The 17,119-nt window shown below is 41.9% G+C and overlaps 1 protein-coding gene across 2 annotated transcripts in view; it reads right to left on the bottom strand.

Annotated features, from left to right (window-relative positions):
• Positions 1 to 5,108: 5,108 nt before the first annotated feature.
• MOB3B (MOB kinase activator 3B) overlaps positions 5,109 to 17,119 on the bottom strand; it is a 106,551-nt gene continuing 94,540 nt past the window's right edge. For both annotated transcript variants that reach the window (XM_075527499.1, XM_075527500.1), the window contains exon 5: positions 5,109 to 10,130. In XM_075527499.1, the coding sequence (XP_075383614.1) occupies positions 10,101 to 10,130 (30 nt within the window). In that variant the 3' untranslated portion in view covers positions 5,109 to 10,100. The remainder of the gene's footprint in view (positions 10,131 to 17,119) is intronic.

Below are 17,119 nucleotides of genomic sequence, written 5' to 3'. Positions count from 1 at the left end.
TCAAACAAAAAGCTTTCTCCTTTGCTCACTCTCGCTGCTGGTTGCTTTGCTCTCATTCCTTTTGAGCAAGGCAGAAGCTTTTTTTCATCCTTCTGAAGGTGGCACATAACAAATCCTAGCTGGATCTAATAATGAGCCTCTGGCTGAGCCACAGACCCTCAGGGAACAGCCAACCTGTTAGAACAATTAAGTGTTTTGAATTAATGCATCAGGTTCACTTTGAATCCTGCAAAACCACCTCCAAACTAAGAACAGGAAATGGCAATAAAGTTCAGTCCCATTTCTTATTCTAGTCTGTTAATGAGCGAGCTGCTGGAGTAAGGCTTTCCATACCACTTGCTTTATAGAGGTCAGACTTTCAGACCTTTCTTTGAATTCAGGTGCGAGTTTTGTGTTTTGTTATGTTCTTGTTCCAGTTGTTTGATCACTTTTCAGAGACCAGTTGCATCATGACAACTTGTGGAAATGCGAGAGCCCACAAATCAGGAGTAACAAACCGGAGACATTGTGTTTCCCCGCACCTGACGTGTCAGTGTTAAAACCAGCAGTACAGGCTGACCTTCGACATCACTCTCCAGCCCTGCAGAGTAAACCCATCAGGTTGTTTTGTTGTTTTGTTTTGGGTTTTTTTTTTCTTTGCTAAGATACAGTTCTTCTCTGCTGTACTTTGTATCTTGGAATTATTTTTTCCAATGGGCTGGCATAAAGATTGATTCACGTAGGTCCATCCAATGAAATCAGCTTGTGAAATGTTAGCTAACAGCAACAAAATGCTGTGTCAGACTAAGGTGGCAGCTTTACCACAGTTCCTGCTCGTCTGCAGGAGCATCCAGGTTGGTTGAGATGGGGACCCCGACAGGCATTCAGGCACTCATCTATCAGTAAAATTCAATTTTCTATGCTTTATTTGGAACAGATATTTTGAGGGTCAGCCACACATCACAAAACTCAGGATCCTGCACCGGTGACACGAGTGCCACTTATAAACTGAGTCTTTTGAGCCAGCTGAGCCCCTTCCTTTAGACTAACCTTCCTCCCGTTTTTATAACGGTATGTCATGTCCAAGTAACTCAGAGCTAGAAACATAGGCTAGGCAACTCTGATTTCACTGCCATGGATGATCAGCTTAGAAGTACATCACCAGCAGGTTGGCTGATTGATGGGCTCCAAACACCACCACTAAAACAAACCAATACAATGTTTGTGTAATTTTCTTTTCTTTTACTGATTTTGTTTCTGCTAGGAATATCTAGCACAAGAACAGTTAATGAAGGGTGTCCTGTCAGCAAAACCTGCTTACTAAGGAAACCAGCTCTGCTTCTCAGGTTACATGCACCAGCTCATAAATTTATTGCGTACTACCCTGTTTGAGAAAGATAAATGCAATGTATTAGAAGATTAGGATTTTGGGTTTTTATCCCTGAAGAGTTTGTCAACTAGTATATACCATTTCTCTCCTCACACTTGATCATGTCATAGCTACTTAAAAATTAAGCAAGTAGGCAGATTAATTGGGCATATTATTAATATGGTTACTGTGGTGGCAACTGGGAGGGCAGGTGACAATTCTTGGGCTTAACTGTGCAGGCCTTACATATGTGTGTCACTGAAACTACTGGTAAGTGTGATAGTTACTAGACTGCACTGTTAGAGTATTTCTCTGATCATTTGCTAAGAGAAAGTCTCAGAAAGTCAAAACAGGTGGTGGTTTGGTTTTCTTTTTTCTGTTAACGTACTATAAAGTGCACATGCATTTAGTTTACTAAGCACTTGTCTGTTGGGATCAGAACAGAACAATTTGTGGAAACATCTGATGATTTTTATGGCTTGAGCCTAGGAGAGCCTGAAAGGTTCAGGGACTGTGAGTGAAATGCACTCCAGTGCAGCAAGCCAGCACAAAGCTTGGATAATCACTCACAGCTGACTTTAGATCTATCTGCAGACTGAGGAGGTCTTCCAAACCTGGCCTGAATTCTGCTACTATCACTGCATCTGCTGACTCTCTTTTCCCTCATCAATGTGGACTCCACTGGGTAGAAGACAAATTGTTTGATGATTTGTCTAAAATGACAGCACCGGTGAGCCGGAGGCTACCAGCAGTAAAGGATGCAGCTAAGCTCAGTAGGTTCCCAGCCACTTTGCTCTTTTGTTGCTCCATCCACATGAAGGTAGGTGCGTTCAGCAAACTGCTTCCCTCGCTTGGTGAGAGCAATACCACTTCTTGCAAGTCAGCCTCTTGCTATGAACAGCAGTGACACCTATGAAGTACTGCCAGCTAATAGAAGTTGCCCGTTTTAAGACAGAAAGTAACATGACAGGTGCTTAACACTGAGCTAAACAACAGTGTCCTGATTTGCAGAGCTGACTAGCCTGGGAAGATTCTGCAGTGCTCTAGGGGTACTGCGTGACACAACTCCTGCTGATACAATATAAATGTCAAATTTTAGAATGGTCGATTTTTGGTTTTGTGTTGTTGTTGTGGTGGGGTTTTTTTTTGTTCAGTGCCAGAATGTGATATAATTTGCCTTACAGCAGGAGAGAGGCTTGATTTACTGTTTATGCAATGAGATGCCACCTCCCCTCCTAACTACTGCTACCCTTTGTGCCATATTTATTAGTGAACAGTTAGTAATTACCTACAGTATGGCTTTTAAGGGTATGAGTAATGTGTGGCTTTTACTCTGCTACTAATGGTGCTAGAATGGCTCCACTTACCAAAATGCATGCATCAGGTGGGTGACACCTTCAGATGACCAGTCAATTTACTTGAACTGCTTTAATTGGAGTGACATATTAAATACAATCCAAGGGCTCAGATCATGAGGTCCATCTGTTGTATGTCAGAACCATTTTTTTAATCAGGCAGATCTGTTCGTTTTTCACCGTGTCGCCTGCTGGGTTTGCCTCACTTTTATTCTATGCCGGCTCTGAGGACTGTGAAGAGCAGTATGGAATAGAAAGGAGAGGCCGAATCCTGTTTTGCCATCATACTGTGCAGCAGCAGGCAATCATCATCCCAGTCGCAGTGGCAATGACACAGCTGAGACAACTTCTCCAGTGTAGCAGGGTGTGTGGGATGTAATAGCCAGTCTCACTTGTCCCCCGCTGCTTCGCTCCTCAGCTGACCCAGGAGGTGCCTTCCACTTGCTGTTCAGCTTTCATTGCTTTACGGAGTCAGGCTGGGGAGAAAGAGTGAGGCATGCAGCAAAGCTGGAGAGGGGAAGAGTTTAGGGCACCTCTTGCCCCTGACAGCATAGGTCTCTTCTGGCCTAGACAGGCAAACCGACAATGGCAGACTAAGGAGCCTATATACACTGCTGTAAGCGCAGGCTCACCACACCACTGAGCCTGGAGGCAGAGCTGGAGGTTGCTAGTCCAGCCCCATACTCAGAGCAGGGTCACCTGGAACAGGTTGCTCAGGGTTGTGTCCAGTTGGGTTTTTTAATATCCCCAAGGATGGAGACCCCACAACCTCTCTAGGCACCCTGCTCCAGTGTTTGACCACCCTCACAGAGAAAAAGGTTTTCTTTATGTTTAGTAGGAGTTTACCTTTCAGTTTGTGTCCATTGCATCTGTCATTGGATCCCACTGAGAAAAGTCTGCCTTCTTCACTGACCTCATCAAATATCTATACATGTGGATAACATCCCCTAGGGGCCTTCTCCAGGCTAAACAGTCCTGTCTCTTTCAGCCCCTCCTTGTGCGAGAGATGCTCCAGTCCATTCATCATCCTCGTGGCCCCTTTCTGCACTTGCTCAAGTCTGTACTGTCTCTTGTACTGGTGAGCCCAGGACTGGGCCCAGCACTCCAGGCATGTCTCACCAGCGCTGAACACGGGGGAAGGATCAGCCCGTGGCCTGATGGTAACACTCCTTCTAATGCATCCCAGGAGGCTGTTGGCCTTGTTTGCCGTGAAGGCACATTGCTGGGTCCTGGTCAGCGTGGTGTCCACCAGGAGCGCCAGGTCCTTCCCTGCCAAGCTGCTTTCCAGCTGGGTGGCCCCTGCATATACTGATGCCTGGGGCTGTTCCTCCCAAAGTACAGGACTTTGCATTTCGCTTTATTAAACTTCATGAGGTTCCTGTTGGCCTTTTTCTCCCACCTATTGACAGCCCTCTGAATGGTGGCACAGCCCTCTCGTGTATCGATATGCACATGCTGCCCCGAGAACCTTCCTGCTACCCTTGCCATTGGGCTGCTTTCAGCTCTGCCAAATTCCTTAGCTTCCCTCAGCAGCTGTTTTCGTTACTCCATTAGTTCCAGCACCTCTAATCTTCAGCTCCTCCACACCATCGGAGAGAGACACCCAAAGTCCAGCATCAGCTCTACTTCTCCTGTGTGCTGTCTTTACATAGCCAGCAGCCATTCTCAACCCCTATGCTCCTGCTCCCCTCAAGCTCCGTAACTGACTCATATTCAGTACATAGTAGCTTTATGTATAATAGTGTCTATATATATATATGGTTATATATGTTTTAGGAATCAGACCAAAGGACAAAGAGCTGTAAAGGTTCAATGAGCTGTAAGTACATATGCTGGAGATAGTTTCTGTCATCCTATTAGACCTCCATTTCCTTCTGGGGCAGCCAAATTCTAGCCAAAGCTCTTTGGTTCTGTGTTTAGGAGATGAAACTTTGCCTTGAACTGGCTTGGTGTTACTTACATGTCCCTCCTGTCTTGGAGTGTCCCATCAGGAACCAGCTGAAGAACATGATGAAACCCATGAGTTACCCAAGCTCGAAGAACTGACAGGCAAGAACTATTAGGTCAGCTTAGCTAAAGAAAGGCTACTTGCATGGCTAGTCTGATCCCACTGGTGTCGGTGAGAGGCCGGCCAGTTGTCATTAGCATGACATTTGGTTGATTTTTCTTGGCATTGTATCAGCGCCAGGAGGGCTGAAGAAGTGGGTGCATTGGCAGTGACGGATCTCACTCACCTCTAAGTCCTGTGAGCCCGCCAGGAAATTCTACCCCGTGGTATGAAAACCACATGCATTTTTCTTGCTGAAGAGTTAGACCCCAACTTCACAACACTTCGCAAGGTTATGTTTCTTTTATTCATATTTGGATTTCATCCCTTCATCCACTAGGATTGATTTGAAAAGTAATCTTTCCTTTAATGACTACAAAAGTTAGTGTCAGTCTCTCTTCCCATACAGTTGAGCCACCATTTAATAACAAACAGAACTAAAAGAGCCTAAGACACATCTGACATCATTAAAAAAAATTAATGTACCAAACAGTGCTAATGCATTGAGAATGAAAAGGAATCAACCACTTATTTCTTAGAAAGATGCATCCCCCTTAAAAATTACCAAAATAATAAAATGTAGTCTGTGGGGAAGAGCAGGGAGTGTACATATGCACCCACTGATACTTCCACATCCATATCCCCACCCAAACATATATGTATACACATATATATATGCACGCATGCACATACACGCACACACATGTATTAGACTGGACAAGTAATTTATTTTTTTCCCTGGGAGAATGTTATTATAACTCTTTTATTATATTATATCTGTCTTTAAAACAGGAAAACTTACTAAAACAGAAAAGAAACAACTACTTTAATAGCTCCAACTTATTTGGCTAAACCTTGAAAAACATTGCCTATTTAGCATGAAATACATGAAAAATCAAGTTTGATCATTTTAGATTTAAATGTATACCACTACCAGGTTATTACTGATTTGGCTTGCTTTGCCCTTGGAATAATCTCCATAATTATTAAAAATGCCTTTAATTTCTTCTAATATATAGGAAAAAATGTCTGAACACTGACCACTTGTCTATACTGGGTCCCCCAGCTTTATCCCCTTTCTAAAGCACTTAAAGCATGTTATATAATAGCAAGCATATTCCCATTTTATACATAGTGCATCCTGTTTTGCAGTGCTTGCAGGTACCTCCTGCTCCCTGCTTCTGCTCTTGTGAAGGGACAATGGAAAACCAACCCTTGGTGGTCTCTCTTCAGAGGGCGCAGGTGAGAGGTATCCTTTCTGGAGGCACAGAGAGAAGTGAGAAAGCTACTTGTTGTAACACATTGTCCTTCGGGAAGCAACGAAAAGATTAAAAGGCAGAAGGCCAGCTACGAGACCTCACTCCTGGAAAATGTGAGAAACCTGAAGAACATGCAGAAAAAGTAAAAAGCAAAAGGAAGCAATGGCTTTTTGTGAGAGGGCTCCAGAATGTGTAATTTATTCAACCCAAAGTAAAAGGGTAAAAGACCCTTTTAGTCTAACGTTAATAGAGACTTGGCAATAGTGGCTCCCTGACTACAAAGGGTACCGTTCTCTGTGTCCTTTCCACAGAGCCCCAGGAATTTTCTTGCACATAATCACTGGGACAATGTTTACCCCTTAGCTTTCTGCATGTCTTGAGTGGTTGTCTGTAGGTCCCCATAGAGCTACCCATTAACTGTTCTCCTCCTCTCTCCCTGTCTTGTTCTTAATGAATCCATTAACCGGGAGAATTAAGTACCTTGTCTGGTATAAGTTTTGCTGCTTAGAGCTTGAGTTCTTGGAGAAAACTCAAGTTTTCGTAAGTACCCAACTTCTCTCAAATCTGATGGAAATAATCAATTTCACTGCTGTGTAGCAGTAAAAAACAACCCTCTTTGATAGACCCTGGAACTCCATCCTTCACAAAACATAAGGGAGGTTATGTTAAGATTTGTTTCATGTTACATTTGTCACTACAGTGACACTAGTCTATATTCACACAAAGCAGAAGTTCATTACAAAATCCCTTATTACAGAGACAATCAATGAAAGCTATTAAGTCTTTAATCACTGAAGGCAATTTTGGTATCACAGGAACCTTTCACACTCTGAAGTAAAGCTGACTGTGGTCTCAGTCAGCTGAAGTGATCCTTCTTATAGTGCCTTGAAGCTTAACACTAACAGCATCTCTTAAGTACCAGACTAAAAAAAAATTGTTGTTTAGGTAAGAAAAACAAGACCTGATTGAAACACTAGAAAGGTGATTAAAAAAAACCCCTAAAACTAAAGATAAACAACAACCCCTTCTCTCCCTGCCAAATCCCAGAACCATATGAAATGCTGGAATGGTTAGGAACATATATAATTAAGATCAGGTAGAAAGTTTTTCTCAGTAGGTGAAATGGGTGCCTCTGCATACAATCATGTTTAAACTCAGTTCTCATTACATATCCTGAGGAATCACATAAATCAGGCTTGCAATTAACAACCAAAACACAATTCTGTCCAGATGTGGCCCCGAGCAAACTACTGATGAAGCTGGAATTCTTGAGCACGAGATCCAACAGGACACTGCCCCTCTCTCCGCTATGGGAAGGGGTAATATGATACTTTTATGTAGTGATGCCACGTTCCAGACATTATTCTTATTGGGATATCAAATACCAGGCACAGGAAAAGGAGAAATGGCCCATGGCATGAGATGGCCAGGCTGTGGCTGAACACCTCTGCAGTGGAAGCAAGAGTACCTGTCGGGAGATATTCAACCAAAGGCCAAGCCCTGCCATTTGAAGAAGTTTATTTCATCACCTAGCAAACTCCATGTTCTCCCCAGCAGAATAAGCAACCAAAACAAGTACATTTTGCACTTTTTTGTGGCTGGTTCAGCTCCTGGGTTGTAATGGGCTTTTCCCATTACAGGAATTTTAGCCAGGACAAACACAAATCCTCTAAGGTTCAACTCTGCATTTCCCTCCTTTGCCTCGTACAGTATGCTGTAGTAGAAAAGGAAACACAAGAGTTTATGAAAAACAGTTTTAGAAAAAGGAAAATACTCCAACAGATAAGTTTTGTATTCACAAAATTAATGCATTCACAAAAAAGTTATTAAAAAATAATTCAGAGTAACTGCGAACAAATTCTGCTTCATCTTCAGACTGAGCTACAGTGAATAGACTCAAACCAGCATATGGTAAGTAGCATAATAAAATGAAGAATAAATTAATTTATGCATAAAATACCATGTTTTTCAATTTATGTAGTGACTTTGATCTTTATGCACAAAATTCCACACATTTGCATCTTCACGTTAATCTTTAAAATACAGCACTGCAGTAGTGCCCAGCCATAAGAACACCAGATGGCAACTGACCACAGTGAAATTCAAGAGCGCTGTATCGGGTACAGCTCCATCTGCAACAGTGCAACAGCCCAGGCACTTCAGAGGTGTATGAGAAACCCTTTCATATGCAACTGATGTTGTAATTCCAGGCAGTTGTCATCCACACATACCACATACCTTCTTCCAAAGATGTAACATTTCTCATCTTCTTTAAAATGAGGCAACTAAGCTCAGCAAGTAGCTGTGGCAATTAATTCCACAAGCTAGTTATATCCTGCAAAAGTGCCAGCAGGCCAGAAATTATCTGTGTATGCATTCTAATCCCCAAAGAATTAACCTGATTGCAAAGACGACTGAAGGAGATAAGAACACTTCAGTCCAATCCCCTTGAAAGCAAAGGATAATGCTGCTTGCATAATTCTAAAGATGCAGAAAAGCCTCCACCGTAGCTACACTGAACGTTCACTTGTCCCAGCAAGGATGTGATCACTAACGTTAACAAGCCCTATTTTAAGCAAGCAGGCAAACAAATCAGAACGTACCACAATATGAGCTAGAAAAGGTTTGCTGTTATTCTTTAGTGTCTGCTACCCCTCTATTTTAAATGTTCCACTCACTGGATACTCTATGAGATTTGCTTCTGATACTGTCTCAGAAGGTGTAAACATACCTCACTCACTTGAGGGGAGGGCAGCAACAGGGTTCAGCACTTACCCAGGAAGGAGTAATCTTTCACAATAACACAAATGTGCAAAATTCATTAGAAGGCACAGAATATATAGGTGTGTTCCACTTGATTCCCATTTATTCAGCTGTATCTCTGTTGTGATCTCTCTGTTACGTATTGCTTTAATTTTTTTTGTAGAAGAAAGCCTGTTACCAGGCCATACTTGGCATAGAAGACTTGATTTACTGCAATGGAATGGAATGGAATTACTTCCAGGCTGTCCATACATGTGTTAGTTAAGTTGGACTGAGTACTGGAAAAAAAAATCTGTGTTAGTCCAGTGTGGAAGCAAGCCACGCTGCTGGACACTGTTTAGATGCAACAGAGACCTCCACTTAGTCCCTCCTGCTCTAACCTTTATAGTACTCATCTTTACTGTATCTTCCTCCCAGTTACTGAAACTAAATTTCTTTTTCCCTGAAAAGATGAAATTTTAAGGTGAATGAGAGGGATCCTTTTTCTCAGAGAACAGGAGGATATCAAATTACATGATAGACTGGTGTACTTCATAGGCTACTTCAGGAAAACGTTGACTATAGCTGCTTTTTATGTAATGCAGAGATAGTGAGCAGATTTGCTGTCAGTCACAGTATGAAGTCAAAGAAAAGACTTCAACACTTCAGAGCTATATCTGGATTCCTACTCATGTAATTGAGATCAGAAACTGTCCCACTGTCACCCAATTATGAGCCACAATGAAGCACAAACTGCCTGATTAGCTGAAGGACACGGCTGTGTTCCTGGAAATACAAGGCTCGCTGGCATTTGGGAACGGTGGCCAAGCCTTGGGTGGCTAGTGAGGGGTGGGGGGCATTAAAGGCTAAAAGTCTTCTGTGATTCCAGACCATCTTAATATTCTGCTGCACTTAGGAAACAAAGCACATACCAAGAAACAAAAGAAAAAGAAAACAACATTGCAGCTAACAATACAGTTTCGTTTCAAAACAACTAATCTGGAGGTCAGCCCAGGGATCTGAATTTCAGTAAAGCTTTAGCAGCAGGAGCACAGTCTGTCATCGTTCATGGCTGAAGAGGTTCTTATCCCTAACGAAGGAGCTAGAACGAATATGAAGTTGATTTTTCTTTTTCTCAATAACCCATGTCGCTCAGATGAGGTTCCTAGCAGCATATTCAGGGTTAAGAACACTGAAAGTGGTGGGAAGCATTTGTGGAAGTAACTGTGGTTCCCAGCTTTCCTGCTTTCATGGATTAACAAGCAGGCTCAGTCCGTAAGGGCTGTCACATTCTTGAACTCTGCAGTAAGAAGGAAATTGGACTTCGCTTTTCTTCAGTGGGTAACTTTCTAGTTACACATCCTGGTTGTCATCTCTTTCTGTAAAACAAGAAGGGGAGATTAAAAAGCAAATGGCATTTGTTGTAAAGTGTGCACACACCTCTTTCCAGTTAACATTTCTGCATCTCTGCAAATTCATGTGGTTTTATATGCCACCATGGTTCTGCTCCTCTCCATCACTTTCAAGGACAATGAAAATAACTGGCAATTAGCATGCAGCATTTTGTCATTTTTGACAGCTTTAATACCCTACTAATTCCCTAGCCATGTCGGGTAAATGGTACTGCATCCCACAAAAAAGAAGTAAATCACCTGCAAAATCAGGAAACCTTTTAACTTAATGTAAGAAAAAGGATTCCAATCATTGTCATTGAACCTGCAGCCAACAGGAAACATGGAGAATACATTCTTTGCCTAGTTATTTCTGCTTAGACATGGACACAAAGGGCACATGGACACAAATCTTCTTTAAGACTTGACCAGAGCCGTGGCATTTGTCTCTAGGATGGGGTCTTGGAGCATTCATAGACGCCATTAGGAACTGGGGTTTGGGATCCATATAGGATTTTATTTGATCTGATTTACAAGCACTCTGATACAAACTCTGTGGTAACTGGCTGCCCCATTCTATAACACTATATTTGTCAGCAGATTTTCTGGAAAGATGTATCAGATGGTCTGTCCAACAACCATCTGCATACACAGCATTGATGTGTGCTGTTTGCTGTCAAGGCTGAGAGGCTGCCGCATCTAAGAGTCACCATAGTTATGCAGGTTGTCCCTTTAGCTTCTCTTTCATAGCCTCTCCAGACCATGTAGCATTTCTATCGTAAATCTATTTAGATTTACCAAGTTATCAGAAGTTTCTGAAAATCCTCTTAGCTTGCTTGAATAATTTGCTATAATTTATAAGATGATTAATATCTAATGTAAAGGGCTTCCTGGCAGTCTTGTAACTGTATCTTACTCTGTGCTTAACAGATAATTTCTCCATCTAGAATCCTACGTGGAATTGTAGGACTCTTTCCCCTTTCCAGAGCTTTAATTAAGTTTTCATTTCTTGTGGGTTCATAAACTATCTTATATCACTTGTTATTTTGCTGTCATGCATGTAATAGAATGGAATATTGTCATTTGCAGCTGTTATAAAGACAATGGTAATTAGTACAGTAATTAATACAGTAATGTGTGATCTCCACGGTGATCCATACAGTAATCTGATCTAGCAGTTGCTTCTTCTCTAATTTGTTAAAGGTGACAAAGGTAAATGTTCACGGAAAAATCTGTCCCTTTTTCTCCTTAAATGTTCTGTGAGGTTTTTTTGGGTTGTTTTGTTTTGTTTTTCTTTTAAACAGCTGCAACTAGGCTTATTCATTCAGAGCAACAAACACCAAATGCAGAACTTCATACCATTCAGTGCACTGTTGGACAGCTTCCTACTGTTTTATACATAAGCAGATACAAAATGCCTCTCCCTCTTCTTTGAGAGATCAGAAAAAGCAACTATGCTAGGAAATACTGAAGAGCAGCATATAATTTACCACCACATCAACACCATGATAACTAGCTCCAACCAAAGTAGGCATCTAGAAGCTGGTAAAAGCCAGCTGCACTCAGTTTGATCTGAAGCCCTCAGGAAGCTCTTCCCGGGGAGGGCAGGGCAGGGCAGGGCAGCGGCCACAGGCCCTGATGTGGTTTGACAGCACGCAGAGGTTTTACCGACAGGGCCTGACACCGTTTCAGAGCTGGTTTCCCAGCGAGGATGCCAGGTGCTGCCCCGGCCGCTCCCCAGCAGTCTGCCCTCGGAGCTGCCCGCGCAGGGGGGTACCAGGCTTGTGGTGCCAGGCTTTCTGCTATGGGCCGAGGAGGCACACGCTTTGCGCAGACTCTTCAGCACCTTCCTCAGCAAAATCTGCCGCAAGTGGAAAGGAGCTAAAACATGCCCAGGAACGGAGTACTCGTTTCCAAAGTCTGTGTTTTCTTCCAGGATTTTAAATTATTCCTTTATTTCCCTTACCTGAAGATTAATGAGGTGCTAATTAATGAGGCAGCGTTAAGCTTTGCAGACCCCTAAATTTACATATACTTAGTGTCTGCATGTCCATCCGGTACTACCCAGAACCACAGCTGATAGGTCTGCGAGGTAGAACACCACCACTTCTTTCTGCAGCTGCTGCTGAACAGCTATTTGCAGTCAGACAGTAGCATCTTACCCTGTGAGAAGAGCAGTAAAGAGGGTAACGTGGACAGTATCAGAGTCATTGTAAACTTGGCTACCCTCCTTCAGGTGAAGTGGGAGGCAAACTGCTTCCCAACAGAATAATAAAACATCATAAGCAACACATTCAGCATGCAAAATGCATCTCCATTCTTACCTTAAAGAAAAAAATATGATCAGAGGTAGCAGTTTAGACATGGATAAATGTGTCCAGGCAAAGGAAAGAGTAGGAGCCCAGACAATCTATGCATAAGATGTAAACTAGAGGGCTTTAAACCAGTTCGCCATGTGAGTTTCTGAATGTTTCAGCTATGTGCCGCTGTGAGTGTTTCATTGCTCAAGAGTCATGAAGCGTGAACCTACCATTCCATTCCTAACTTTTCTCTTCAAGCAGAATTTATTTTTTTAGTAATACAAATTCTCGCCAAGCCTCTCCCTCCCTTCATTTCTGGATTTTTGTTTGGTTATACAGTTATATTCACGGTCCCTTACATTCACTGTCTTTCCCCTCAATCCTATTCCCCCCACCCTGTCAGGAGAATGTTGCTGCAAAGGGCTCTGCAGTTTTCTCCCTGCTTCTACGTAACAGGCCGTCTGTTTCAACACCTGCTTGGCTTTGGTTTTGGAAATGCTCACCAAAGTTGTAGTCAGAAAAACATTAAAACTTACAAAACATCATCATCTCCAATGCACAGAAACTTTTTCTGTATTGATCTGTATTGTTATCAGTAAATGAAGGACATAGAAGTACAGACATACGGTCACATTGCATGCCTGCATATGTGTGCCTAAGCTTTTACTGATTTCAGCCAATGACAATGAACTAGATGTGCTTTTTTAAAAAAAAACCCAAACAACAGGATCTTTATAACAGTGAATTGGTACATGCTTTGTGAGAGTGACCTACTTCTAGCTGTTTTTTTCTTAGAGGAATTTACAATAGAGAAGAAAAACAAACAGGAAACGGTTTCTCAAAGAGACTGATATAATTATGAAGCTGGCAAAGAAAAAGTTGGCTTCACTCAAAATGCTTGTGAGGCTGACAGGAAGGGTCGTACCCACAGCGTCCAGCCTTGGCTGGGCGGCAGCATGAGGCATGCTGTGTGCTGCAGAGCCTACTGCTGGGCCTTTTACAGAGCAAACCGCTCCTACTTGCCAAACACCCCCTCTGAGATACTCACCTTTAAAAACTAATCACCCGCTCTTCACAGACCCTGCTGGCAAATCTCTTACTGATTCTGATGGGCACCAGGGAGCTGAGCACACAGTCCCGCTCCACCTAACCCAGCGGAGAAGTCCCCCTCAAAACTCCGCAGAGATCTGGCTCCTTAGTTATTCTGGTGGTGCACAGCCCGTAGGTGAGCACTGCCTTTAAACACAAACTCAAAGCTAAGTCTTCTTCAGTGAGTCTTCTTCAGACTTTCCTGAGTCTTCCTGGTTTTGTGCTTCTCTGGAACCTTACTGTTCATTTTAGTTTGGGAAAGGTGTAGAGCTATGTTCTTGACTAAAAATTATCAACTAAAAGCACATGAGGGTACTTCCCAAACATGGAAAATGACAACTAGCTGTTGACTGACTCTTCTGAGAAGGCTGACTGAACACCCTAAACATCCTTAACAGGAACTCTCCATACCAGAGCTTTTGATACCACATGCCCTTCCTCTTGAAAATGAATTACAAGAAACTCCAGAGCATTATTCTGTATCGCTGCGTTCAGACTAGTTCCTGTTCTCAATTTTGGATTACACAATTAACTCAAAAAATGAAGACAGAAAAAAATGCTGTTTTTAAAAGTCAAAATACAAAACAGAAAATAAAATCTGGGCCCTATCTGTGTGTTGAATATGTCCACAGACCAGCCACTGAGGAGAACTTAACACAGAACTAAATTCTAAGTAACATAAAGAGAAACATTTGCTATTCTTTGTCAAGGCGTTAAAGTACTTCCTCACTTGCTGGAGCTAAGGCTAACAAGGCACTTTGTAAGCACCAGAAATCTGTCTGTTTCGTTAGTATTTGTGATTTCACAGAAGGATGCATTCCTCAATATTTTTCCAGGAGTACCAACATGATTTCCCAGAAGAAGGGAAAAAAGCAACACACAGTCTTAAACGGGTAATTAATCTTTATGTCTGATGGATGTCTGGTCTTCTCCCCTCCCTACTGCTCTAACACACGTCAGATACATTCAGCACGTAACTATTTTAATACCTAACTATTTTAATTTCTGCTCCTAATTTCACCTTTAAACAAACAGGAAAAGAATGGAAAAAATCCAACATCTTACAGCATGCATGAGTAGCTGGAGAAATCTCTTTTAATGCGATAAACCTACATATAGGGAGATGCTGATCAAATCTGAATGGGTTACAAGAATTAGTTCCCCAATAAAGAGTTATGCTCTTCTAAGAAATTGGTGTTTCTATGCTGGCATGAGTCAAATACGGAGTTGGCAAAACATAAGGCATAAAAAAACAGACATCGCCTTTGTACCGGTATTTAACGGAAGCAAGGGATTTGCAATCTGTCTTGTGCAAAAGCTGATGGGAAAGTGGGTGAAGTGACATGAGTAAATAGTACAAATAATAGTATTCTGTAAGAACACCAGAAAATGTAATAAATGCAATAATCACCTTCACTAAAACCAGGGCTGCTTTAAAGATTTGAATCCTCTTTCAGTGCCTGTGTCCCACCCTCACTTCCAGTTGCCCAAACCGCAGCTGAGCGGGGCTTGCCATTCCCCCTCCTCACCTCCTCCCACTGCCAGTTGGCAAGCCTAAGGGTCATGTGACAACAGCTAGTTTTAGCCCTTTACAACTGTTTTAAACATGGTGAGGGTTGAAGATGTGGATGCAAGTGTCTCAGCAGAGAAGTGGTTAGAGGAAATATATTACCTTCTGACGGGCAGGATACCCTACCCAGAGGTACCCAGCAGCTTGGAAGACCTGACCAAGCAGCCGACAGCAAGGAGATGCCAGCAACAGACACCATTCACTTGCCTGAACTTACTGACTTAGAGAAAACAACCTTCCACATATAGCCTGTCATGTACTCATGTCTTCAAACACTGCAACCCCCAAAAAAGCATTGCCCAGCCTTAACCGTATTCTCATGGTTAAGGAACTTAATACCTGTGTAACAATCCTGTGAATAAATACATGATGTTGGGCAGGAAGGCAATACACAAAGAACCCTTCTGATCTGTGGTTCATGATTAGAAGGCTCTGCTGGAGCAGACATAAGCATGACTGGGACATACCTTTCTCCTCCCTACGCTCACAGACAGAAAAGCAAGCCACACCCAAGGGGAATCCCATATATTTACACAGAGAGGCTCAGCGATGTACCTATGGAGCCAGTTCACAGTCTTTTCGTTTTTCAAATCAGAACCACAGAGTAAGTAGATGAAGAAGCAAAAGGTTTAAAAGAACATTTTACATACTGTTCTTCAAAGCACAAATGGCTATGACTTCTGCAACTTTTTTTGTTGTTTTCTTCACAGAGATTTCAACAATTGACAAATAACCATCATGTGGACAAAGCTCTTTGTATCCTGGTCACAAAAGAGGCTGTTTACTATGGAATAGCACAGATCACGCGGTCTAAGATCCTGTGCTGCACAACTAATCTATATTCAGACAGCTAACTGACCAGGATAGGAAGGCTGAAGCCAGATTTGTAACAGTTAAGTCATTTGGAAAACTGCTTTTTTCCTGGCATTTCTAGTTAGACCCTTGAACCTTCATTTAGAAATTGTTTTCTCCAAAGTTACTAAAAAAATATTTCCTCTACTTCTTTAGTTGCCCCTGTACAGACTGGTAATTGCTATCCAATGGGCATATTGATCATTTGGGTATTTCCCTTGTTAGGTTTCGGGATGTCCTCCACTTGAATGAGTCTCAGTTATCATGATGCACAGGACTAAATTAATCCCTCATACAGTCTGTTAGGCTTCAGGGTAGTTATTTTGAAGCTAAGGATGGCCTGATAATAATCCGAGTCCTGAATTTGTATGGTGATGTTTGCAGGATACAGATAATACTCCTGTCTGCAAATGTAATCCCTTATCACTGATGACAAAGGCATTTTATCAACTGACTGCAAGCAGGAACAGGATCAGGAAATTACACTGCGAAATGCACCTGTCAGTAGGGTTAGATCCAGGTAGATACACAGAACATGCATTTGGATGACTGACTTGCTTAAAGACATTGTATTCCAAGCAGGTACTTCCACCTTCTGCGTGTTTTTGTCTTCTGTAACAATAAAATAAAAGTCTTTCTGTGGTTGGTTTTAGTGTATCTTACCCTACTAAATGGACTTTAAATGTGCTGCTTTTGGCACTGAGGTCATGCAGAGTGAATAAGCAAACAGTAACACAATCCCTAGTATAAAATTTTGCGTAAAATTTATCAGGATACATGTTAGTTCTCTACTATGAACTACAATTTTGTTGCATACGGTAGGTATTTTACATAAATAATTTTATACACTAACAGATCTATTTAAATGCGACAATAAATACATCTTTCCTTTTTTTTTTTTTTTTTACAAAACTGCCAAGTTCATGTGGCACTAGATTTTCTTCTCTTGGCAATTAGAAAAATTGGACTTGCTGTTTCTGAGTTTTCTGTTTCGTGTGGGTTTAGAAAGGAAAATAAGAGCCCAGATCAATACTCAATAAAATTAATAGAGTCACTCAACAAATACTGTTCAAATTATGAAAACACATATTTTTAGTTAGGTAGAATAGCTTTCCTGAAACTTGTTCTTAATAATGTCTTCACAATTGCCTTTTGATGCCAGTTAG

Source organism: Mycteria americana, chromosome Z (assembly GCF_035582795.1).
Source record: "Mycteria americana isolate JAX WOST 10 ecotype Jacksonville Zoo and Gardens chromosome Z, USCA_MyAme_1.0, whole genome shotgun sequence".
Classification (NCBI taxonomy): domain Eukaryota; kingdom Metazoa; phylum Chordata; class Aves; order Ciconiiformes; family Ciconiidae; genus Mycteria; species Mycteria americana.
The sequence above is the reverse complement of the archived record's forward strand: the minus strand, read 5'-3'. Positions and strand labels throughout refer to the sequence as shown.